The sequence below is a fragment of the Myxocyprinus asiaticus genome, chromosome 5 (assembly GCF_019703515.2).
Source record: "Myxocyprinus asiaticus isolate MX2 ecotype Aquarium Trade chromosome 5, UBuf_Myxa_2, whole genome shotgun sequence".
In the NCBI taxonomy this organism is placed as follows: Eukaryota; Metazoa; Chordata; class Actinopteri; order Cypriniformes; family Catostomidae; genus Myxocyprinus; species Myxocyprinus asiaticus.
This window is the reverse complement of record NC_059348.1, coordinates 13,339,152-13,362,416: the sequence shown is the minus strand read 5'-3', so window position 1 is coordinate 13,362,416 and position 23,265 is coordinate 13,339,152. Positions and strand designations below refer to the sequence as shown.

At 35.6% G+C, this 23,265-nt stretch overlaps 1 protein-coding gene across 1 annotated transcript in view; it reads left to right on the top strand.

Moving 5' to 3' along the window:
- The window catches only part of LOC127440956 (corticotropin-releasing factor receptor 2-like), a 142,539-nt gene extending 119,677 nt beyond the window's left edge, over positions 1 to 22,862 (top strand). The window contains exons 10-12 of the mRNA XM_051698049.1: positions 3,288 to 3,423; positions 11,394 to 11,435; positions 18,010 to 22,862. Coding sequence (XP_051554009.1) covers positions 3,288 to 3,423; positions 11,394 to 11,435; positions 18,010 to 18,150 — 319 coding nt within the window. The 3' untranslated portion in view covers positions 18,151 to 22,862. The remainder of the gene's footprint in view (positions 1 to 3,287; positions 3,424 to 11,393; positions 11,436 to 18,009) is intronic.
- Positions 22,863 to 23,265: the final 403 nt, after the last annotated feature.

Genomic DNA, 23,265 nt, shown 5'->3' with positions numbered 1-23,265 from the left:
AATCATTCATATTTTTGATATTGCTGAACTTATTGTATTGAGTTAATGAAACTTACAATCCAACTTGAATTGTTAAGTTAGCACAACTAATTTGCCTGAAGTTATCTTTTTCATTTTAAATTTACATTTTTTAAGTGCTACTGCTGCCACTCTCAAATCAAGTATGGTTTAAAAATTGTATCAACCTTTATTTAAATGATTGGCTTATTATCTGTCATTAACAGAGCCAAACTTTTTATTCATATACTTTTTTTGTTGTCATGCCATTTAAGGACACTCTCTAACTGTTGTGTTTACTTGAGGAAAAAATTTGATATTTGGCCTTACTTTTTTTTTTTTTTTTTTTTATCCTTGCACTATATGTCATTTTGATTTATTGAAACTCAGAAAATGTGGACCTGCATGCTTGACTTCCTGATGTGTGAGTATCTCAGGGCAATGCTTACTTCAGTTAGAGCAGAAAATATAGTGAGTCTTTCATCTGAGGTTTGCTGGTAATGCATTTCCAAACTCTCTTGTGGCGTTTCACTTGATTTGCGGAGTCTTAATGGAGGTAGTTTGAGTCTCGAGGACAAGCAATATGTAAAATTAATCTTTTCTCAATAACAGCAGGATTTCTTTGTTGCTAGGTTTTCATTCACTATCAGAGTTCATAAAACCTCATGATCGTAGTGATTTATTGGTCATTTGTAACAACATTATTGCTAAGTCACGATTATGCTTATTAATTTTTATTTTATTTTATTTTTTTTTACGTTTTCTGACAAAATGTGAATGTAACCCAAGCAAAACTCACTGCCACAATGCAAGAGTGTTGTAGGTGGTTGCCATGGCATTGCTATGTGTTTAGCTCTCAATGACACTCTAAAACTTATTACTGCACACTTTAGATGCACACCTCATTTTCTCATCAGACGTCATGCATTGTATCACAGGCATATTTTTTGTCATGTTTGATGAGAGATCGAATAATGTGCCACTGAAAAACTATTCAAGGGCAACAGGAAATGAATTAGCTTGAAAGACAAATTATTTAGTTTCAAGAGCTTATTTGGAGCATGACCTCTCAAGCACACAGTTCTGAAGAACAGAATTCAGTGAAAAGCAGTTTATGGTTTGAGATTCACATCTGACCGTAGATGCAGCAGGTAGTTAGTGATACAAGGCAGAGCAGGGGGCCGCTGCTGTCATGTTACTCGGCTTAAAAATGAATATTTAAATATTTTCAACCATATGTATTATGATATTTATATGTTTGCTCTGATATGTTTTTTTTTTTTTTTACCAAACAGAATTGCAGCCAATTATATTTAAAATGTTTAATGCAAAAACTTACATTTAAACGTAATTAAATTTTTGGCAATTTTATGCACATGTCCTTTGTTATCACATTCAGTTGTGCAATATCATATACTGTATATCAGCATTATATCTGACTATCGGCCACTCTGCTCTCTAAATATCAGCACTGGCCAAAATAACAATAATCTGTGTATTGTAATATATATGAATGTCACACATACATGAACATTTGAGTGATGACAAAAACAAGTAATTTAGTCAGAGTTGAAATGAATGTTTGAAATGGACAGTTTGAACTGCTTCATGGCAATGAATCAACATTCTCAAGTTATTCACCAAATATCTCAAACATTTTCATAGTGCTCTCATACACGCAAGTTGCGCATCAGGAGGCATCACCAAACTAGGCATAAGAATCGTAAGGAATTTAACAATTGTTCCGATTCTGATTCTTCTAAACTATTCTGATTCCTTTATGGTTCCATTAAAGATTCTTTTAGTATTTAAGAATTATTTGTAAATATGAAATGCATATGTTATTGCATTTACTGCCCTCAGCAGCCTATCAGCAAATTATGAGATCATTTCTGATTTCAACAGAGCAAATAAAACAAATCAGTTTTACTCAGAAATAATTTTTTAGGCATAAATGCAAACAAATAATTGATCCTAACTATAAATTAAATAAAAATCTTAAACATATAGAAAAATTTGATAACATATTTAATTCATGCATTTATTCTTTTTAAAAATTCTACTGATTACCACAAAACTCATGTGGATCTTAAAGGTCATATGAACAACAAACAGTCAGTAGCTGCACTGCCTGATTAAAGTCTCACAAGCCTTAAGTGCACCCTTGCATAACACAGTAACACTTCTTAATTCATTTCGAGCTGGACGTGACAAAAGTCATTGTGCATAAGTAAGATTAATTCTGTAACCACTTTGACTAATGTATAAGTATTTCTGATACACTAAAAACAGACAACTAATAAGTGTCATTCATTCAGGATTCACGCAACACTGGTCAGACTGTATGTTTTTGATTCACTAAAATCAGCTCATAAAATTCATTTGTTAAGGAATCAGACTACAGTAGACACCGGGGCGGACTGGCCATAGGGAGAAACGGGACCTTTCCCGGTGGGCCAGCTGTGAAACCTTTATTTGACCGAATATGACCGAACACCCCTTCAACAACTTTTGGGCCGGTTTTTATCTCAAATCCAGGGCCAGTTTCTCTTTCCAGTCCGCCACTGCTAGACACGCTTTGTGTTTCACACTGTAAATTCAAAAGAACCGGCTCAAGAGTCATTCATCTGGAACCAAACCACACTGGTCTCTCTATATGATTTTGATTCACTAAAAAGAAATGTCTTATAAGATTCATTTGATCGGGAATCAGACTACACTGGACACGCTGTGTGTTTCACACTGTAGATTCAGAATAGCTGCCGCTGAATAGTGCTGTAGGAAACACTGCCTGAGTATTTTAGTACAGCGTTCCATCTGCAATGCAGAAAAATTGCATGCCAGGAACTGTTAACGGAACTGAAAGTCATGAAAATCATATAGTTCCACTAGGCTTTATTTATTTATTATTTAATGGAACCGTTCTGAATATGAACCATCTGTTTCTGTCTGCTCTGTTTTTCTCTATGTGAACAAGCGCTAGACCGATTTGACGGCTGCAAAATGTCAAAGTCTCACTGTTTTTCAGCATCTCAAGCCATGAGCGCCGAATTTAAAGATGTTACGGTCAACTTTTAAAAACGTATCTCTTGAGACACCTGTTTTGTTCCATTTTGTTGCACTCTGTCTAGCTTTTTTAAACGGCGCCTTGGAAGTTAGTGGTCTAGCTATGTAGGCATAAATGCATTTATATGTTAAAACATTTTATGTGTCATAGATGGTGGAAATCTATATTATAATATCTGCTCCTCTCCTTCACTATTATAGTCTCTCTCTCTCTCTCTCTACAGGAAAGCTGTGAAGGCCACTCTAGTGCTGCTGCCTTTGCTTGGAATTACATACATGTTATTCTTTGTGAATCCAGGCGAGGATGACATATCTCAAATTGTTTTTATCTATTTCAACTCATTTCTACAGTCATTTCAGGTGAGGATTGCTATGCAGTACTTTACCAACATGCTGTTTATGTACTGATACTTAAACCACCATCACGTTCATTGAACAGAATTTCTGTCTCAGTTCAGAGAAAATTGCAGGTGGAAGAAGACTGATATAGCGTGGTTGTTTGCTCCAAATCTTTGTACCTTGAGAGATGTCATTCAGCCATGAGCAGACCCAGGGGGATGACTGATCTGAATAGCAAAAAATACCTTTTTTTGGTATTAGGTGTGATTAAAATCACTTTCTTTTGGCTCTTACAACATCAAACAGCTCTTAAAAACATGTTGTTAACATTATGCTAAAATTTACAAAATGCTTCTTTTTTTTCGGGCAACCAGCAATTCATTCTCAAGTTGAAACAAAAATAGAAGAGATACAAATGTCTTAGGACTAGTTCACTCTAAAAAAAAAAAAAAATAAAAAAAAAACTTGTCATAATTTTTTCAGCCCTTCATCATTCCAAAACATTTAGCCTTTTTTTCTCCTATAGAAGAAAAAATATAACACATAGATGCATTGATCACATACAACAGCTTGTAATAAGAGTCCAGATTCTCTCAACATCTGCTCCGTGTGAACTGCTGCTTTGCAATCTGTCACTTATTAACTAGCTTTCTAAAGCAGTTTATATTACACAGATGCAGTTTATATAGAATGTGGCGAGTGCTCTGTGTGTTAACCTGTTTTGCAGTTATATGTCAATAGTAAGTGTGGGGGAGATAGTTTGCTACTATGACAATTTTCCAAACAGTTATAGGAAAAGTGTAGGCAAACAGATCATCTACATGTCAACTGTCTGTCACTGCATTAATGGCTGTGTGGGAGTCGATTCTTAACCATGCATTATTGGATGTTTCCTCAACTATTTATACTTTTGTAGAGATGAATCTCCTTTAATACACACTTTTCACACTCTCACTAGTTGATTTAATATGGCTACTAACTATGTCTTAAGTGTAGATATGAATATATATATATACACCGATCAGCCACAACATTAAAACCACCTGCCTAATATTATGTAGGTCCCCCTCGTGCCACCAAAACAGCGCCAACAATCATGCCATGGTCCAAATCACTGAAATCAAAATATTTCCCCATTCTGATGGTTGATGTGAACATTAACTGAAGCTCCTGACCCGTCTCTGCTTGATTTTATGCACTGCTGCCACACGATTGGCTGATTAGATAATCGCATGGATGATTGTCGGTGCCAGACGGGCTATTTCTGTAACTGCTGATCTCCTGGGATTTTCACACACAACAGTCTCTAGAATTTACTCAGAATGGTGCCAAAAAAAAAAAAAAAAAAAAAAAAACATCCTGTGAGTGTCAGTTGTGTGGATGGAAATGCCTTGTTGATGAGAGAGGTCAACGGAGAAAGGCTGGTTTGAACTCACAAAGTCTTCGGTAACTCAGATAACCGCACTGTACAATTGTGGTGAGAAGAATATAATCTCAGAATGCTATTCTGAGATGCGGGTTGGCGCTGATTTGGCAGCACGAGGGGGACCTACACAAAATTAGGCAGGTGGTTTTAATGTTGTGGCTGATCGGTGTGTATATATGCATACATTTTTTTTTTTTTTTTTGGCCCAAAGCCTAATAAACAAATGTCATTTCCACCACAAAATGCAATTAAAAATTTTGGGGACAAAATTGCAGACTCCTATGTCTTGCTGAGGCTAATGACAATAACCATTGTGTGTATCATAAATGCATACAATTACATAATATTTTCACAATTATTGCCTACTTTGACAAAATACAGCTTGATTAGAAATGACACAATTGATATTTACATAGATTTTTCTTTGTTTTCTTCACCCATGTATTTTATTTCATCTCCTTTGATATTGAAATAGTTTATTTCTCTCTTTTTTTTATACTATTATACTATTGTAGTTTTAAAACATTGACATTTTTAATGTAACCGTCAAATCAAATCATGAAAAGAAAATAGTTTAAATCATTTTGTTGCAATACAAATCAGTCCCTGGGACATACATTTGCCTGTAGTTGAAGAAACACCCTATTACTTGTGCTGTGTATATCTGAATGAACTGTAGAGATGTCAGTATTGTGAAAGAAATTGCCACTGATTTCCATCTTGATACATACGAGACAGTTAGGAACTGTTATTTGTCTTATGTTACTTCTAAGCATGATCTCTCTCTTTCTTGCTGTTTCAAGAGGACGGTACCAATCACTTTAAGGTCTGGAGTCTGTCTCCTCTTCCGCTCACATAAATATTTTAAATGCTTCAGTGTGAAAAATAGTTTTGTTTCCACGGAGAACATTATATTACAGCAGCCTTTGATTGTTCGCTGCAGTCTGCCCTCAGCTAGAATGGGAGCTGACACCTTTGTAACAACAACTGCCAATTATTCATGGATGGAGCTCTCTTCTACTGAGCTCTTTTGTTTTGTAGTGAGTGAAAAATGACTGTGGTACAAGACCCCCTGTCAAACTGCCATAATCTGGCATGTTGCATCTCAAACAAGGCCAAAAATATTTAATTCTGACAGTGTGCAAGGATTTTGTTCAAAAAATTACAATTCTGTCATCATTTACTGTTCTTCATACTGTTGAAACTGAACCATCTAATTTCCTTCCGTAAAAAGAACACAAAGGGAGATATTTAGCAGAATGTTGATGCTGCTCTTTTCCATACAATGAAAGTGAATGTGGACTGAGGCTGTCAGGCTCCACAGAAGACAAAAAAAAAAAAAAAAAACACAAAAAACAAAACAAAACAATAAAGCACCATTAAAATAGTCCATATAATTCATATCCTATATTCAAAGTTTCTGAGAGGAACTTGGAATTGAATGTCCATGTACCCTGAAATTGACCCTATTCTGCCAAATTACTGACAAGCGCCTTCTCCCATCTGAAATGGGAGCCTAAAGACAAAACATTAAGGCACAATTTTCATTAAATATTTCATTAAAACTGCTCAGCAGGGACTTTGACATTACAGAAACTACAGTATGATTTTCTGGAAGGCTTCTTTTAAAAGGTGTGTATTATGAAAAGTGCAATACAACTAAAAATGACTTGCCTTAACTTTACATTTTTCAGCATGAATTCAACCGTGTTCACATTTCCCTCTGGAACCATTGATAGCACGTTGCATGAGCAACCTTCGAGACATGGGTTCTTATCCCATGAAAACCAGGAAGTAATTGCGTTCTCTCCTGAGACTCAGGTTCTGGTTCCATGTTAACCAGGGAGTAATGGTTTTCACTCCGAGACATGGGTTGTGGTCCCATTAAAATCAGAAAGTAATCACGTTTGCTCCTAGACATTGGTTGTGATTCCATGAAAACCAGAAAGTAATCGCATTCACTCCTGAGACCCGGGATCTGGTCCCATGAAAACCATAAATTAATCACGTTTACTCTGAGACAGGGGTTGTGCTTCCGTGAAAACCAGGAAGTAATTGCATTCGCTCTAAGACATGGATTCTGGTCCCATGGAAACCAAAAATTAATCACGTTTGCTCCTGGACATGGATTCAGGTCCCATGAAAACCAGGAAGTAATTGTGTTCACTTAAAATATGGGTACTGGTTTTATGTAAACCAGAATGTACTCTTGTTTGCTCCTAGACATGGGTTCTGGTCCCATGAAAACCAGGAAGTCATTGCGTTCTCTCTGAGACACGGGGTCTGGTCCCATGAAAGCTAGAAAGTGATCACGTTTGCTCCTAGACATCCACTGTGGTCCCAAGAAAACCAGGTAGTTATCGCGTTCGCTCCGAGACACGGGTTCTGGTCCCATGGAAACCAGGAATGAATTGCGTTCACCCCTGAGACATGGGTTGTTGTCCCATTATAACCAGGAAGCAATCGTGTTCACTCCTGCAACACAGGTTCTAGTTACATGAAAACCAGAAAGTAATCAATTTCACTCCTAGACATGGGTTCAGGTCCCGCGAAAACCAGGAAGAATATCTGTTTGCTCTGAGACACGGGTTCTGGTCCTATGGAAACCAAAAAGTAATCGCGTTTGTTTCTAGACATGGGTTGAGGTCCCATGAAAACCAGGAAGTAATTGTGTTTACTTAAAACATGGGTACTGGTCTCATGGAAACTAGAAAGTGATCGCGTTTACTCCAAGACATTGTTTGTTGTCCCATTATAACCAGGAAGTAATCACGTTCGCTTCTGCAACACAGGTTCTGGTTCCATGAAAACCAGAAAGTAATGGTGTTTGCTCCTAGACATGGGTTCTGGTCCCATGAAAACCAGGAAGTAATCGTGTTTGCTCCTAGACATGGGTTGTGGTTCCATGAACCAGTAAGTAACTCCATTCACTCCTGAAACACAGGTTCTGGTTCCATGAAAACCAAAAAGTAATCCCATTTGCTCCTGAGACACAGGTTCTGGTCCCTTGAAAACCAGGAAGTAATCACGCTCACCCTGAGACACGGGTTCTGGTCCCATTAAAACCAGGAAATTATTTTTGCAAATATTCACTTTCATTCAGTTTCAGGACGGATGATTGCAACAGGCTCCAAAAAAGTTGGGACAGTCGAGTGTTTACCACTGTGTAGCATCACCATTTCTTTTAATAAGACTTAAGTGTTTGGGCACTGAGGACATAAGTTTGTTAAATTTAGCATGCAGAATTGTCCCTCAATCATTTATCATGCAGGTCTTCAGCTGTGAAATTGTAAGGGGCCTTCATTGCCATATTTTACGTTTTATAAAGCGCTACAGATTCTCAGTTCAAGACACGTCAGGACTGCAGGCAGGCCAGTCTAGCACCCGCACTCTCTGCTTACGCAGCCGTGCACTTGTAATCCAGACGGTATGGTTTGGTATTGTCCTGCTGGAAATGCAGGGACAACCCTGGAAAAGACGGCATCTCAATGGCAGCATATGTTGCTCCAAAATTTTTACATACCTTTCTGTATTAATGGTGCCCTCACAGATGTGCAAGTTACCCATGCCATAGGCACTGACACACCCCCATACCATACATACACTGGCTTTTGGACCTGTCGCTGAAAAGAACTTGGATGGTCCTTTTTCTCTTTGGACCGGAGAACACGACGGCTGTTCTTTCCTAAAACTATATGAAATGTGGACTTGTCGGTCCATAAAGCACAATTCCACCGTTCTGCTTTCCATCTCAGATGAGACTGAGCCCAGAGAAGTCGGCGGTGCTTCTGGACAGTGTTGATGTAGGGCTTCAGATTTGCTTAGTAAAGCCTTAACTTGCATCTGTGAATGCAGTAGCGAATGGTGTTGTCTGACAAAGGTTTACCGAAGTATTCCCAAGCTAATCCTTAGAGAAAAAGTAATACACCAAATTGTATTTAAAATAAATTTATTTCATGATAAGTATACTATAAATACATTAACATACTAATTAAAAGTACCATGTAATTGCACTTATTTCATGCTTTAATCAAATGCACACAGAGAAACTTTGATCACTACAAATGAAGTGGTAAAGTAGTATAGCTTTTACAAATGCAATTAGGGGAAGTATGCGTTAAGGTTAAATATAGTGTACTTTCTTAAAGTACACCCGTTAGGTGCTTGTTTCCATCAAACTTGTTTTATGATACTACAACTTGTTTGAACAGTGTTAAAAGCAGTCATAATAATGTTCTTCGAGCACTACTTTGTCCCCTATTAGTAATATGACTTATAAATAGTTTCCTATTATATACTGTATACTGTATATTATATTACGCCATGTCTGTTCTGAGAACTTTTAAGAGCATTTGCATTTCAGCATACTGTTATATTAACAGAGAACAAAATCTTTATTTGTCTGTCTTATAACTCGGATGTCTAACGACAAGAGGTTATTAACGCTGGAAACGTATTCATTTAAAAATGATAATTGAAACATTATTTTGAGTAGTTTTTTTTTATTGCACAATGCACATTCCTTAAAACACAAGAGTGTGTAATATACACAAGAGTGTGTTATATATAATTATATAACCATATCATTATAGTCCTTTCCAATATACTGTAACATCTGTTGATGTTTCTGCTTGGGGACTTGCTATTGGCTGTTGTGTTTGCATAATTAATGAGGTTGGTCTGTGTAGGTTTTGAGGACTGTTTGGGGTTTTATTAACTAACATTTAAAAGTAATTGTTTCGAGTTCAGCTTAATGTTAAATATGTAATTTTATGTTATGAAAAGGGGTTATATTTTTAGTTACCCTGGTTGAGATTAGTGTTGCTTTGAGATAGGTGTGATCCTGTGTAACACTATGCAAGACTTAATGCATTACCTCAATGTTATTATTGTAGATTATTAATTGTAGATTTAAGTCTCACCATGCTTGGGGGTCTGGGTAGCTCAGTGAGTATTGATGGTGACTACCACCACTGGAGTTGCAGTCTTGAATTCAGGGTGTGCTGAGTGACTCTAGCCAGGTCTCCTAAGCAATCAAATTGGCCTGGTTGCTAGGGAGGGCAGAGTCACATGGGGTAACCTTCTTGTGGTCGCGAATAGTGGTTCTCGCTCTCAATGGGGTGCGTGGTAAGTTGTGCGTGGATCGCGGAGAGTAGCATGAGCCTCCACATGCTGTGAGTCTCCGCGGTGTCATGCACAATGAGCCACACGATAAGATGCGTGGATTGACTGTCTCAGAAGCAGAGACAACTGAGACTTGTCCTCCGCCACCTGGATTGAGGTGAGTAACCGCGCCACCACGAGGACCTACTAAGCAGTGGGAATTGGGCATTCCAAATGGGGAGAAAAAGGGATAAAAAAAAAAAAAAGACACCATGCTTGATCCCCCAACTTTCTTTCCAAAAATACACACACTATAATACTTTTAATGCAAGTGCCAGAAGTATATATATTATTTCCAGCCAAAATGCAGTTGGCAAGCACTATATTATTAGTATAACATTAATGGATGTCCAGCACTCTTACAGTGTAAAGGAGTTGCAATTGTAATGTCAAAAAAACAATATATATATATATATATATATATATATATATATATATATATATATATATATATATATATATATATATATATATTATAAGTTTACATTGAGTTAATTCTGTGTATTTCGAAAATTAAATGCAAGGGTAGATATTTAAAGTGCACTAAATTATAAAAAACAAAAAGCTGGATAACCATGGCACTCTTATTAATTAAAAAGCCTTTATTATCACATGGCTTAATACAAAAGGTAAAACAGCTCTCCAACACATTTCAGCATGAGCCTTCCACAGGGAGAGTAACAAACAAACTTCACATAGGTGAGAGTAATAGCAATCATTTAGTAAGTCACATGATCAACTTGTTAACTATAGTGTTATATAGTCGCTATTGTATACTTGTTTTCTTACTTAAAGTATATTTGAAATAGTTCCATTTTAGCACAACCAAGTATACTTAACACATCTTTACAACATAGTTGCAACACAGCACTGCTTTCGGCAAACTAAAGTGCATTAAGTACAAAATTTGTATTTAGAAGACTTTAAGTATACCAATTTATAGTCTGCCAGCAATACACTTTAGTATACTGAAGCACCCAAGAATAAAGTGTGCTTAAGTATATTATTTTTTCACTAGGGATGTCATACCCATTACAGACAAAGGACAGCTTTTAAGACAGTGACATCCGAGATTTGACCGAATTCCTTTACAAGACCAAATCTTTAACTACATTGTGCACCTTAGAGGGTGAAATGCCCAAAATCCTCCTCATTTGTCTTGAATTGAAAAATTTTCTCAAAGTGCTGACTAATTTGCTGATGTAACTGTTGGACAAATAATATAGAAGGGTTTTGAATTACATGAGTGAGTAGATAATGAAAGAATTTTTCTTTTTAATGTGGCTGTATAATGCACCATTGCCATACTGATAAAGTGTCTAATAACTTGCAATGTTGTCTGGTGTTAATTGAAGTGGCTGTTTAGCTAATGTTGACTTTGCTTTTTGTTTTTTTCTCGCAGGGATTCTTTGTGTCGGTATTTTACTGCTTTCTAAATGGGGAGGTACGTTGATAAGTGTAATTTCATGGATGGACAGAGCTGGAAGATGACTCTGTCAATATGCAGGCCCTTTCACCAGCCGTAACATCCTGTCACCTTATCTCCTCTCTGCCACACAAACCTTTTATTATGTGGGAGGCTATTACACTTACACACAAACACAAAGAGGAGCAGAGCAATTTATCAGCACCCTGCAAACTGAGCTCTTTTAATGGGGTCATTTTTGTAATACTTATATGAAACACCTGATATACCTCATGCAAATTTTTAATCTTTATATCAGTATCAGTTGACAGATGACAGTCAGTTTGTTTCCAGTAATTCTTCCTTGTCCAAACAGAATGGTAAACTACTATAAGGAACATTTATTTTTATTTTTTTGCTTTTTATTGTAATGCACTCTAAGTTGTTGGTCCATATGGAATCTACATGCATTTTTCATATTTTCTGTGCTGATTGTTGGGGAAAAATTGTGGAAAGGATGTTAATATCGTAAAATGTGCATCCTGTTCTCATGAAGGTTACATGACTTTGGCAAAAAAAAATCATAATGATATCAAGTTGTTCAGTACATGTATTGCAGCAGTTCTAAGGTGAAATATCCACTGTGTGGTGCTAAAAGGAGATAAATGTTCTCCCACACTGATTTTTACATTTTTTAATGGTAATGCTCTATCGCAGGGTTACTCAATTAAAGTTACAAAGTTCCAGGTCCGGTCTCTACGTTTCCTTCCCAGCAAGGGTCCGGATAATAATATGTAGCTTACATGGTGTCAGTAGTTATATGGCTAGGAAATTATGTATCTTTTTTTTGGAATAGTTTTTATAACTTATAGCAATAGTACTTAAAAATTAAATCCTAAACAGTCAAAATAGTCTCTTCAAAACTGGGCAGGGATGAGGACATTGGGGGCCTAGAGACAGCTAAAGTTGTGGGGTCTGAGAGATCTTTTCTACCAAAAGATTACAATATTTCATCAAGACTTCATCAGTCGAGGGCACGTGGATATGAATATTAAAACATAAGATCAACAGTTCGTTCTGAACTGAATGACAGCAGTCCAGTTTTTGTGTTGAAATATTTTTACATTCAGAATCTATAACTATGTATGGGACATAGGAGGCCTTTTGACAGATAAAAAATACTGTATGGGGGTTCAGAGTCCCCTGAGAGAGAATTTATAAAAATGTAAAAGTGCTGGACACGTTTTATGCCCGCTCTAGAGTATAAAAATCTGCATTGCAGAACTCTCTTTGAATGCTTATAATTTAATTCTGTATTGTATAATGACATAAGCTATTACCTCATTTAGTGGCATTTACAAGTTATGATCAGACTAATAGTCTGACTTTAAGTTTAGCTTTTTTCCTTTGAAGTAACACAGTGCAAATGATTGTATTGAACTACAACACATTAACAGTGACTAGAGAAACATTAAGAAAAATGAAATAAGGTCCCAGCCCAAGGGAACACCAGTCACCGTAATGGTGACTTTAAACAAAACAACTATTTAGGATAAAAAAAAATAAAAAAAACACTAACTAGTGATAAAAACCCTATTAATTCTGAATGAAAACTTCTGTGCATATCCCCATAAAACTCTGATGCAATCCAAGCATATAGTACTTATTCAAGCACAAGACCTGATCTGTATTTCACAATTTTAGGATCCCACAATGCAGTGCAATACTGTTATTTTACAAGGTTTAATTGTACTTTTTTAATTGCATTTAGACAAGTGAAGAATGAGGGTGACAGCAGGGCCGGAGTGGCAATCGGGAAGATCGGGAGAATTCCTGCTGGGCCGGTCAAATATTGGGCCGGTTAGGTCCGCATGTTGATTGACAAACTTTCATCATATGTCGCATAACAATTGCCACAGTCCGTAACATCCGGTATTTAAAGGATCAGAATTGCGTTCTGTATTATAGCGGACGCAGTCTGTATTTTATCATCTCACACCCAAACAAATGAGAGAGAAGCCTGTGAGAGACGAAACTGATGTTGTGCCGCTTCACTTGACAGTGCTGGAAGGATCACGGAAGATCCATCGAGAACAGATAGGCTACTAATAGCTGAATGGATGAACATGCTTCAGGTACAAGATCATCACAAGTTTAATACTGACTGCAGTCTCACAATCTCAATCAATTAATCTCTGAAATCCTCTTCCTTAGCAGTGCAGAATGATAATAGCAAAATTATTTTTTGTCACAAAATAACAGAATACTTAAAGTATATGAATACAGATGCAACAGCACGACACGGTACGAAAATAATGGGACTTTACTGCTCTCAAAAGATTAAACTCAACGAAACAAACTGCACAAAGTGCCTTCAATGTTGTATAATGCGATAAAACCCTCTTAAAGAGACAGAAACCATTTTGGCTTTGTCCTGAACATTTACATTCCAAGTAAAAGAAAAGTACAGATGTGTTATTTTTAGTCTTTTATTTCACTCTTATCATTGTAAAATGGCACATTTTTGAATGGCATGTAAAAATGTAAAAACAATCACTCAACCTTCATTGTTTCACTGGATCTGTTGCTATTTTAATTATCTAAAATACAAAGCACTGACCATTTAAAGAGTTATAAACATTTACAGTTCTATAGTGTTATTATGTGCCTAGATAGTCTTTAAAATAAACTTAGTTTACCCACAAATGAAATTTCTCTCATCATTTACTCACCCTCATGCCATCCCAGATGTGTATGACTTTCTTTCTTCTGCTGAACACAAATGAAGCTTTTTAGAAGAATTTCTCAGTTCTGTTGGTCCTTTCAATGCAAGTGAATGGTGATCAGAACTCTGAAGGTACAAAAATCTCATAAATGCAGCATAAAAGTAATCCATACCACTCCAGTGGTTTAATCTATATCTTCAGAAGCGATATGATAGGTGTGGGTGAGAAACAGATCAATATTTTAAGTTTTTTTTTTTTACTATAAATTCTCCTCCCTGCCCAGTAGGGGGCGATATGCTTATGTAAATCACCAAAAACAGAAGAAGAACTCTTAAGAGACAAGAGTGCTTATGAAAGTGAAAGTGGAGATTTATAGTAAAAAATGATTAATTATTGATCTGTTTCTCACCGCTTCTCATTTACTTGCATTGAATGGACCAACAGTTCTTCTAAACATCTTCATTCATGTTCTGCAAAAGAAAGTCATACACATCTGGGATGGCATGAGGGTGAGGAAATGATCAAATATCCCTTTAACATTCACTTATTTTTACAACACATACAGTGATGTCTCATGACAAAGTGAAAATCTTAGTGAATGCTGTATGTGGTATAATGACATGGAGAGCTTCAATAATTTTCAAATAATTACATATATTGCACATTTTTGCTGTGATCTTTTTTTATTGTTATTATCTTCAACTTCAACCCCCCTTTTGGGTGTGGGCTGACTTGGACATGACATCCCGGGCTGAATATGAATCCCACTCCGGCCCTGGGTGACAGGGTTGGATCCAGTATTGTTTTTATATGTCAAAAGTGTGAACACTGACAATAAGCCACAGATCTATACTACACTTTGGGTTTTAAAATATGTGGTTCAAAATGTCACTAGCTTTCACAAAGATGGCACTGGGGTTTTTAATGTTCATCTTCGCAAAATGCTTGGCAAATAACAACTTTTTACTGTTAAACTAGTCACTTCACAATGAGCCTGCTCTTTATCTCCCAGAATGCAACATTTTTACAGCAAACTGTTGTTTTTAAGAATTACAGAAGATTGCTGTTAGAATTCAGCTGTAAAGTTACAGAAATGTTTAACAGTGTAGGTATAATAACGTGAATTCTTTGAAACGTTTGGTCTAATATTTAAAAGGCTTATGCTAAAATGCATGAAATTAGCTTGAAAACATTATAACATTGTTATAATTATTACATGGCTACTTACCAAATAAATAAATAAATGGACATGAAATATTGATTTGAGTGGAAATAATTACATTTTGTGAGATAAAAAAGCCACAGGTTGACATTAAACTAGCACAGCTATATGAAGGAAATACAACATGATGACACATGATGAAATCGTCATATAGCTTCCAAAAGTTCATGTTCCCTAAAATCACCCCATGCTGCTGATTTACTGACTTGCACCATCGGTTATTTATCCACCAATTCAACCATTTGCCATACAACCGTTTTTGTCTGTTTTTATCTTATCACGTTTTATCTTACGCAACTGGTAGCACATTGCGCAAGCAACCTCCGAGAAACGGGTTCTAGTCCTGTGGATACCAGGAAGTAATCACGTTCACATAAACAATGGTGAGTGTGATTCAAAAATTGCATTTTCACTCTAAAATTAAATTTTCACTACACTGAGTGAAATGGTGGGGTTTGGTTTAGGATCGGGGTTTGGGTTAGGGCGTATGGTTAATAAAATATGCATTCCTGTTGACTGTATTTAAACACTGACAACTAAAAACAACTCACTTTTGGCGCCACTCTGTGGACATTTCACCCAGAGCTCACACGTGGCCATACATTCAAAAATACTTCCAGCTTCGTCTATTTGGGGCATTCATTTGAATTTCGGTAAGCACAGACCGATTTCAGCAGCAGAACTTTCGACCTACTGTCGGCAAATACACAGTATAATTCTGAGAAAATCTGTTTTCTATTAAAAAATAAATAATTGACCACAGAGGGGGCCTGGGTAGCTCAGCGAGTATTAACGCTGACTACCACCCCTGGAGTCACGAGCTTGAACCAGGGCATGCTGAGAGACTCCAGCCAGGTCTCCTAAGCAAGCAAATTGGCCCGGTTACTAGGGAGGGTAGAGTCTCATGGGGTAACCTCCTCGTGGTCGCTATTATGTGGTTCGCTCTCGGTGGGGTGCATGGTGAGTTGTGCGTGGATGCCGTGGAGAATAGCGTGAAGCCTCCACACACGCTACGTCTCCGCGGTAACGCGCTCAACAAGCCACATAATAAGATGCGTGGGTTGACGGTCTCAGACGCGGAGGCAACTGAGATTCGTCCTCCGCCACCCGGATTGAGGCAAGTCACTACACCACCACGAGGACTTAGAGCGCATTGGGAATTGGGCATTCTAAATTGGGGAGAAAAAAAATAAATAACTGACCACAGAATGCCACATATTGCCTGTGTATTATGGGGGAGACAGGATATAATGAAATAAAATCTGAATATGTAGTTAAAAATCAGAATATGTACAGCAGTAAATATTTCAGGATTTATAACTATATATTCAGATTTTATATAATTCTTTTCTGTTTGGCCCCCATATATTATCATTATCTCCACAAATTCCACAAAGTAGCTTACAGTATACCAGAGATCTCTAAGCAAATGATGGACATTTTCACAATATTAAACCCTTAGTTTCTCTGGCCTCAGGAAATGTAGATGAAGCTTTACCAATCAACTTATTAAAGACATACAGTATAATATATAATTAAATCATTGTTTGGGGTCCCTTCCACTCACATATTTGTTTATTCATTAATGTGTATTTATGTAATTTTAGAATGTTGTTATTCTGCAGTCTGCAGGAATGATTGCCGCTCTTCGTATCCGATCTGTCTGAAGGCAAATCATTTGAGTTTTTGTTATGACCCTGGGCAAGATGGAAAATATTCATCTGTACAACACAACTTTGTTATCATGCTCATCTCATCTTACCAAATATCTAGACCTTCAACATCAAATCAAATCATGTCATCACCGACTGTGACCCTTAGATATTATGTCAAAATAAAGAAGTAGGCAACAACACAATCTCTTATGCCTGACTGGCTAAATGAAGACAGTTTTAAAAGGAAGGGCCTTCTATAAGCTGATCCATTTCTTTTTATAGCTCTTTTTCTGAGCTTTTCCTATAGCTCCTATTATCGGCATTTGCTGAAGTTCTTTTGATAGCTAGAAAGCTCTTAATCAGGTCCATATTACTCCATCCCTTTTCCATTTCAAATGCTTCACTGGATTGAGCTGTAGATTGAGAGACTATTGTGAGTTTTGTTTTTACAAATAGGTTATTGAGTGTAAAAACAACGTCTTTATGTGATATGTGTCCTTTAAATAAAAACAAAGGCCTTTAGAGTTTCAAAATCACATTTCACTTTTAGAGTGTGGATCGTAAAAGACAAATGGATACGTTTTTCTGTATATTGGGAATTGAGATTAGTTCTAGTGCAAAAATAGGCTTTCAAGCCCCAATTTCAAACAGTACGCTTTAATATACTGAAGGTTTATTTATTTTTATTTATGTATGTATGTATTCATAACCAGCAACCAGTATACAGCAGTTCTGAATCTGAATAACTATTTGGAAATAGAAAGTAACAAATTATTTAAATAAATCAGAATTCACAGAATTCTTCAGATTTTCTACCACAATCAGTGCAGAAAATGTGTTGAGATAAAGCATACACAAATTACTTTTAATACTAGATGTATCATTTTCTTTATCTGACATTTTGTGTCTGTTTAGAAGTTTGCATGTAGCATTTGATTCCATTTTTTAGTTAAAAAAGTCTAAATTTCCCCATGCAATACCATTTACCAATACACATTTCTACTTTGCAGGTGCGTTCTGCAGCCAGAAAGCGCTGGCATCGCTGGCAGGATAATCATGCTCTGCGAGTTCGGGTGGCACGGGCAATGTCCATCCCCACCTCCCCGACCCGAATCAGCTTTCACAGCATCAAACAGACCACGGCTGTCTGACCTTTCCATGATTGCTTTTCCTCATTTATGTTTCAGCCACACAGATGGACTGCAAGCGTGCAACACGGTGGCGCAAGAGACCAACTGATTGTTTGCCTTTCTGCCAGTCTGAGTCATCCAATAACCTGTGAATCTGATTTATCTATCTGTGAAATTTTGACTGTGGGGCCTAAATTGAAGGGTCGTAAGAGAAGAAAAACTTTGTTGTCTTTTTTGTATTGATGAATTGTAAAGCATCCTTTGCATTTTTTTTTAATTATTTTTTTTTATTATTATTGTTTTATTTATTTATTTATTTATTATTATTATTATTTATTTTTTTTTATTTTTTATGACAAAGCATATCAATGATTTTAAAACACTGGAGCAAAATGTGTCCCACAACTTAAAAACAGCAACATATCCACTTTGAAATTAATCAGAGATGATCACTAGAATGTTTTTACTACATTTAGCCAGTGTTGGGTAAGTTACTCTAAAAAAGTAATTAATTACTAACTAATAATTACATCTTCTACAGTGTAATTAGATTACTGTACTAATTACTCTGTCTGAAAAGTAATTGCACTACTTATTACTAATTACTTTCTAAAACCCTTATCAACCTCGACCAGATGAAAAATACAAGGATAGACATGAAACTGTTCTTTTATTTATTTCAAATAAATCAAATAAAATCAAATAAATTATTCATGAACTAGCAAAAGAATTTAAGGGGGCAGCGTTAAATTAGAAAACATATATTTTAACATTACATATTAAAATTCGATTTTAAATTCACTGTTGTTTTATATAGAATTGTTCTATAGTCTATACAGTATTTAACACAATTACATCAGAAGTAACTAATTAAATCTTTCTGAAAAATTAAGAGTAATCCTTTACTTTTTTCAATGAAAAAGTAATTTAATTACAGTAATTAATTACTTAGTAATGCATTACACCCAACACTGCATTTGACTTTATCCAAATAATGACAGTACATGACATTATCACTCACTACCTCTTATAAAACCACCTGTCCTCAGACCATAACTTAAAAGATCAGGAATATCCAACCCACAAATCCTTTTTGTCCCTTTCAGTCCTCCATATTATTCATGTCATTTAGCTCTAATGCATTTGCTAATCTGCTTGCACATCAGATGTACCATGAGCCCAGTAGCATCCTTCAAACACATCTGTTAGTGTCACTGGATGAGGGAACATGCTGTTATTTTCCTAATCCCACTGGTGCTCAGATGTGTCTGTGCTGCTGTTTTAAGCTGTACGGCCCATTTTATTGCAAGTGAACTCTGTTTGGCCTGTGGAATTGGTTTACTCATGTCAGTGTGTGACAAATTCCCTTGTATGATTGCACCCAGCAGCACAGGCTTGAGTCTGCATTATAATGGGAGAAATGGAAGTAGGATGCCCTGTCATGTGAAGCTATATTCACAGCGTATAGTGGCATGATCAAACCAGATTTTGAATGACATTTTAGATGCTGATAGATAAGAAGATGGGTGAAAAGAAGGCAGCTCAGGTTAAAGTTCAAGGAAAATAAAAATGTTCATAATATGAGTTTAACCATCTATGGTGCTCACTTTATGGGGGAGGGGGGGATTGGAAGGGCAACTCTTTTTTTACTAATGGTAATTAGTAAAAAAAAAATTAAAAGAAAATAAATAAAAAAAATCATTTTTCTTAAAAAGTGTCAATATCACCTCTAATTAAATTCAGGTTTTTAATTTCAATTGATACATTATATTCTGTACTTAAAACAAGGGATTACAAATGAAAAGTTTTTTTTTTTTTTTTTCAGTTCGTTCTGAGAAATAGTATTTTTTCATTCGGGTTCCGCCATTCTGTGGCCTCCTCTCCAAATGGTAACCAGTTAGAACTAAATAAAAGAGTGGTTAATAACACGTTTGCCAGATCTCATAAGAGAAGCCAGCCTGATATCATATAAAAATCGGCATGTGTGTGCCGATATTTCTTTAGCCGAAATCGGTATACATTGACCGAATTTGAAAACACTGCCTCCAGAGGCTAAAGCGGTAAGTGTTTCAAAGCATATAAACAAGTGTGACCTCCATTTATATCCAGGAGAGGTCACCAGAAGCCAGTTGTAAAAATAATTGTTTTCAGCTGAACAGGGTGTGAAACAGTGAAGAGAAATGCTTATTTTATTTAATCTACCCCCAATCAAAACCCAGATCTAACCTTAACCATTAGTAGAGACAAAATGCAATGTTAGGGACAAAATGCAACCTCCTTATCATACATGTGATTGTTTATACAATACTTTCTCATTTGATTGGGGATTGAACTGTTGTCTCCCATGCAACTGACGTAATGCGCTATCAGTCAAGCCATGAGGGAAAGTAATTGGCATACTGTTGCTGATCCTAGGGTAACGGAACTTTCGGGGAAAGCATGCCAACTTCCCGTGTGATCATGTTGCATAAACAAGACACCATGTCTGGAAACACAAGCTCAAAATAAGGGACTTAACTCACCCAAAATAAGCGAAAAATAAGTGATTCAATCTTTTGGAAATTATTAGCATAGAAATTAATGGAAGCATAGTATACTGTACAGTTGCCAATATATAATATTTCCATTAAATTTAATATTAAACACATCCATATATATATATATATATATATATATGTTTTCATTCACAATTGGAAGGGGATTAAATGTTCGGTTACATTTTGCAAATAATTTTGGTTTCGCTTTTCATTTTCATTCCTTGAACCATTTTTATGCCCTGATGATACTCCTTTAATTAAATTCGGTTTAATTAAAATATTATTTGGAAATCTTTTACTATGTACTAAGTTGACACTGTATATTAGATTCACCTCATGATTGCAATCATTCTTTAGAAAGAGGTATGAAATAGTAATAATAATAAAAATAAAAAAAATTAAAAAAAAGGTGAACTCTGACCTGGAAAACACATTTAGATTATTGTTATATTTATTTATTTATTTATTTATTTATTTTTACCACATCCCCTCAAGCACTCCCTTAAGACCCCTGGTGGCCCCGGACCCCAGTTTGAAAACCCCTTCTGTAGACCATAGCTAAGTACATCTCTTTGAAACACATGAAACATAAATCATTATTGTATAAATTGTATAAACACTTATGAATACATGAATAATGTAACTGCAATAATATAACTGATAGTATGACAGTACTGACAGTATCTATAAAAATCTCCAATGAGGAAATGCAGTACAGCAAATCCATTAGGGTTCAGAGTTGCTATATATGCTAACTGTCATTTGTTCCCAGTTTTCTCTAAAACTATGTGAGATCAAGTTTAAAGGAATATTCCAGGTTCAATACAAGTGAAGCTCAATAGACAGCATTTGTGACATAATGTTGATTACCACAACAATTAATTGGACTTGTCCCTCCTTATCTTTAAAAAAAAAAGAAGAAGAAGAAGAAGAAAACTGTTTTACATCACGGCACTTACAATGGAAGTGAATGGGGCTAATCTGTAAACTTTAAAATATTCACTATTTCAACAGTAGAGCCACAAGACATAAACGATATGCGTGTTAACATGATTTCAGTTACTAACTGTTTCTGTGTGAAGTTATATCCAATTTTACAACATTGTTGCCATTACGATGTAATGTCAACAAACCCTAAAACGACCATAAAAACAACGATTTAAACAACTTTACAACTCAAATAATACACAAGTTTTAACAGAAGAATTAATGTAAGTGCTTTTATACAATTATAAGAATACACAGTTTCTGTTTGTTTATTTTTGTTTTTAATGCATTGTTATTAATATTTCTGTGATTAATACATTTGTTGTCAGCTATGACTACAACTGTCTCAATCCAGGTACCGTACTCTATGTATAAATAATTCTTCAAATGAGCACATAGCCTGTAGCATTGGATATGTTGCAATTCTCTCTGAAGGGCAAAAATGTAACTGTTTATTATTATTATTATTATTATTATTTATTTCATTTTATTTTTATGTTTTTGGTTTTTATTCTTCAAATGTCAACCTAAAATCGATCACATAAGACCTTTTTGAACAAAATGTTCTCAGTGTACAGGTATGTCTGTCTAACATTGTGTGTGCGGGATTTAAATAGATTTTATATGTGGTGACAGAAAGTGAGTTATTTTCAAGTGAACTTTGACTTCAGTATTAAGCTCGATGATATGACTTTAATGGTGTATTTTTGATTCAATATCTAGAGTGCTCATTTTGCATAAGAATTTGCAATGTACAGTGTAATTTTGATACCTTTGAATAAATTGCAGCTAGTTTGACTAATTCTGATCATATCAAAATCAAATTCTTCACTTAATATATTCACCAAAGATAAGAATAGTTCATGTACAGTTTGCTTTTTGTATTTCAGAATGTTTTCTTACCATTTAATTTTGTTTTTGTCATGGTAGTCAGTGACTGTATAATTCTATCATTTCATGAAAAAGCCAAAAATGCCTTAAAATTGTGAAAAAGAGAAATGCGTGGATATGAACAATATACATAAATGTAAAAAATACATAAATAAATGTTACTACAATGTTCAATTATAAGACATTGAAAAGAAAAAGAGTAAATATTCAGAGAAACACTGTCTCATGATACTTCATTATGAATGTTGTTATTAGTCAACGTTAATTCCTTATCGCAATCATGTGACTTACAGAAATATTCCGGGTTCAATACATGCACTTACAGTGGAAGTCTATTGGGGCAAGGCATTCCAGAGTGTTTAAAAGCAGAAATGTGTAGCTTGCACAATATATTTTTCAAAGCACTTATAGTACAGGTGCATCTCAATAAATTAGAATGTCATGAAAAAGTTCATTTATTTCAGTAATTCAACTCAAATTGTGAAACTCGTGTATTAAATAAATTCAATGCACACAGACTGAAGTAGTTTAAGTCTTTGGTTCTTTTAATTGTGATGATTTTGGCTCACATTTAACAAAAACCCACCAATTCACTATCTCAAAAAATTAGAATATGGTGACATGCCAATCAGCTAATCAACTCAAAACACCTGCAAAAAGGTCTCTCAGTTTGGTTCACTAGGCTACACAATCATGGGGAAGACTGCTGATCTGACAGTTG